General features: G+C 41.9%; 1 protein-coding gene across 1 annotated transcript in view; it reads right to left on the bottom strand.

Moving 5' to 3' along the window:
• PRSS54 (protease, serine, 54) overlaps window positions 1-2,310 on the bottom strand; it is a gene marked incomplete at its 5' end in the record, with an annotated part of 4,737 nt that overhangs the window by 2,337 nt on the left and 90 nt on the right. The window contains 2 exons of the mRNA XM_008935940.1: window positions 291-562; window positions 2,171-2,310. Of these exons, the coding sequence (XP_008934188.1) occupies window positions 291-562; window positions 2,171-2,310 (412 nt within the window). The remainder of the gene's footprint in view (window positions 1-290; window positions 563-2,170) is intronic.

The raw sequence follows: 2,310 nt of genomic DNA, 5'->3' as shown, positions 1-2,310 counted from the left end.
ACCCCTGGAGGGGTTCCCAAGCCGTGGAGATGTGGGGTGAGGGACATGGGGCAGTGGGGACCTGGCAGTGCTGGGGTCATGGTTGGACTCAAGGAGCTTAAAGGTCTCTTCCAACCCAAACCATTCTGTGACTACAAAAGCAGACAGCAGACTGCAGAAGGATTTAATGATGTCATGCGAGGAGACCAAAACCTGAACAAATCCAGTTCTCCCTCAGCGAGCTGGCACGACTGGAACCCTCTATTAGTTACATAGCTCATAACTTGCCCACAGCATCAGCAAACCATTACCTTTTTCTGCTGTCCGTCCCCAGCCACTAATAAAACACTGGGTTTGGTTGTCCCTGTCCAGGGGGAGGTGTGCAGGAGGTAAGCAGATGGGCTGGATGTAGTCACTGTAGCGTACTGCGGAAGCAAGTTTAAACAATGCAATATCATTTAGAAATATTTCTCTCTCGAATTCTGGGTGCACAGTGATGCTTCTAATATTTCTTTTTGCTGCGTGTTTGCCATGTTTCCAAATGTTGTGCACGCCCAAAACAGCTCTCCAGGAATAGGGGTCCCTAAGAGAGAATTTATGTACCTTTTACAATTATGTTAAATACATTTCTTCATGGCGTTGTTTTAACCCATTCTTTTACTGTTGGCTTATGCACCTTTAGGAATATATAATGAAAATTCTGTAGTTAATATTTCCTGGAAAAAATGTGGCTCATTACTGTTCTGCACACTCGATTTGCCCAATGCTGCTTATGGCTGTTGAGGTAAATTCAGATTAATGATTTAAGCTGAAACTCAGATTTTTCTTCCCACTCTATCTCGGCAGAAGCCACCCTGGAGATATGCTTTTGGAAAAGATAAAAACATGGATTTATTTTGCAGAAAGGAAGTTGGTTATACTCACAACAGTTATAAAGACTGTGCTTGTACCTAGATTTAGAAAAACCATTACCTAGAAGTTACAAATAATGATTATCCACTTCACAGTAAATTCAGAAATAGGGCTGGAGCCATTCAGACCTAATGTCTATTCAAGTACATTGGAAAGAATCTTTACTGATATTAAGTGGGAATTGAAATTGGCCTGGCTTAAGCAAAGTGCAGGCTATAAAATTCAGATTAACCTTCCAAAATTCTGCAGACTGTAAGATAAAAATTAAATGGATTATTTGCGATATAATGCCTCTCTAAATTAATGTTTGTAAAAGTGCATTTAAAGGAATAAGGTGCTGATGTAACAAAGTCCTGATAAATGATAAAATTCCAAAGTTTCAACTTTTTTTTGCAGTTCAGTTTCCCTCAGGTCGTGGTGATGCCAAGGCAGTCAGAATGAACTTGCATGAACTGGTGTGTGGATTTTGCAACTACGTTAAAGATTACAGAAAAGAGTAGAGTGCTGAGGTGGGTGAAATGCAGCAGAATTGCTCCAAGTACCATTAAAAGGCCTATTCTGAGGAGTGTTATTACCACCTTGTCAACAAAAAGAAGGAAAGTGCCAAATTGTTGGTTCTGCTAAACAGGAAAAATGGAAATAGTGTTTAAAAGTAATGAATTAATAATGTTTCTAATCTAAATATTGCAACGCTTGCTTTTTGCAGTTAGCTGTACTAGTTTAGAAAAATCTATTAATCAGAAAAAATAGAGCTCCAAGGGAAAAAATAAAAAAGCCCCCAACCTAACAAAAATGTCACCTAGACTGAAAACAAACAACCCTTTATGAAAAAATAACAAAGGTTGTTCTGGAGGCCAAGCCAGAAGTGCATAGAATCTTAAAATCATGGAATCATTTTTGGTCGGAAAAGACCTTTAAGCTCATTGAGTCCACGTGTGACCCCAGCACTGCCAGGTCACCACCAAACCAATTCCCTTGGCATAGCCAAGACTTCTTGATGTTGACTTACAGAGATGTAACTTTGCATCCTGAGCTGGGCTGGCAGCTGTCACCACAGAGAACCATTACAGCCAAGGTGACAACGGGGACAGTCTTGGGTCCTTAAAGCCACGACCAGTCCCTCTTACAGGCTCAGTTGCCTAGTTTGGGTCTGCACTGTGAGAGCTCCACCTGTGTGTGCCCCATTGCTCAGCCTTTAGTTCAGACACCACAGGCGATGCTTTGCTGATCTGCTGTGCCCTCAAAGTTAACAAAAAGAGGCATTAGCACAGATACCTACTTCCATTGAGTAATGCAGTGGGCAGCGGTGAGCACGGAATCCTCGTTAATTAAAACTCCACCACAAATGTGTGCAAAACATGCACCCGTCTGGTGAATCTGGAGGCTGACTAACCACGGCCAGGCGCCGATCTGAGCGTC

This window comes from Merops nubicus, unplaced genomic scaffold (genome assembly GCF_000691845.1).
Source record: "Merops nubicus isolate BGI_N331 unplaced genomic scaffold, ASM69184v1 scaffold40742, whole genome shotgun sequence".
NCBI classification, from domain to species: domain Eukaryota; kingdom Metazoa; phylum Chordata; class Aves; order Coraciiformes; family Meropidae; genus Merops; species Merops nubicus.
Note: the sequence above shows the minus strand (reverse complement) of the source record. Positions and strands in the feature narration are given on the sequence as shown.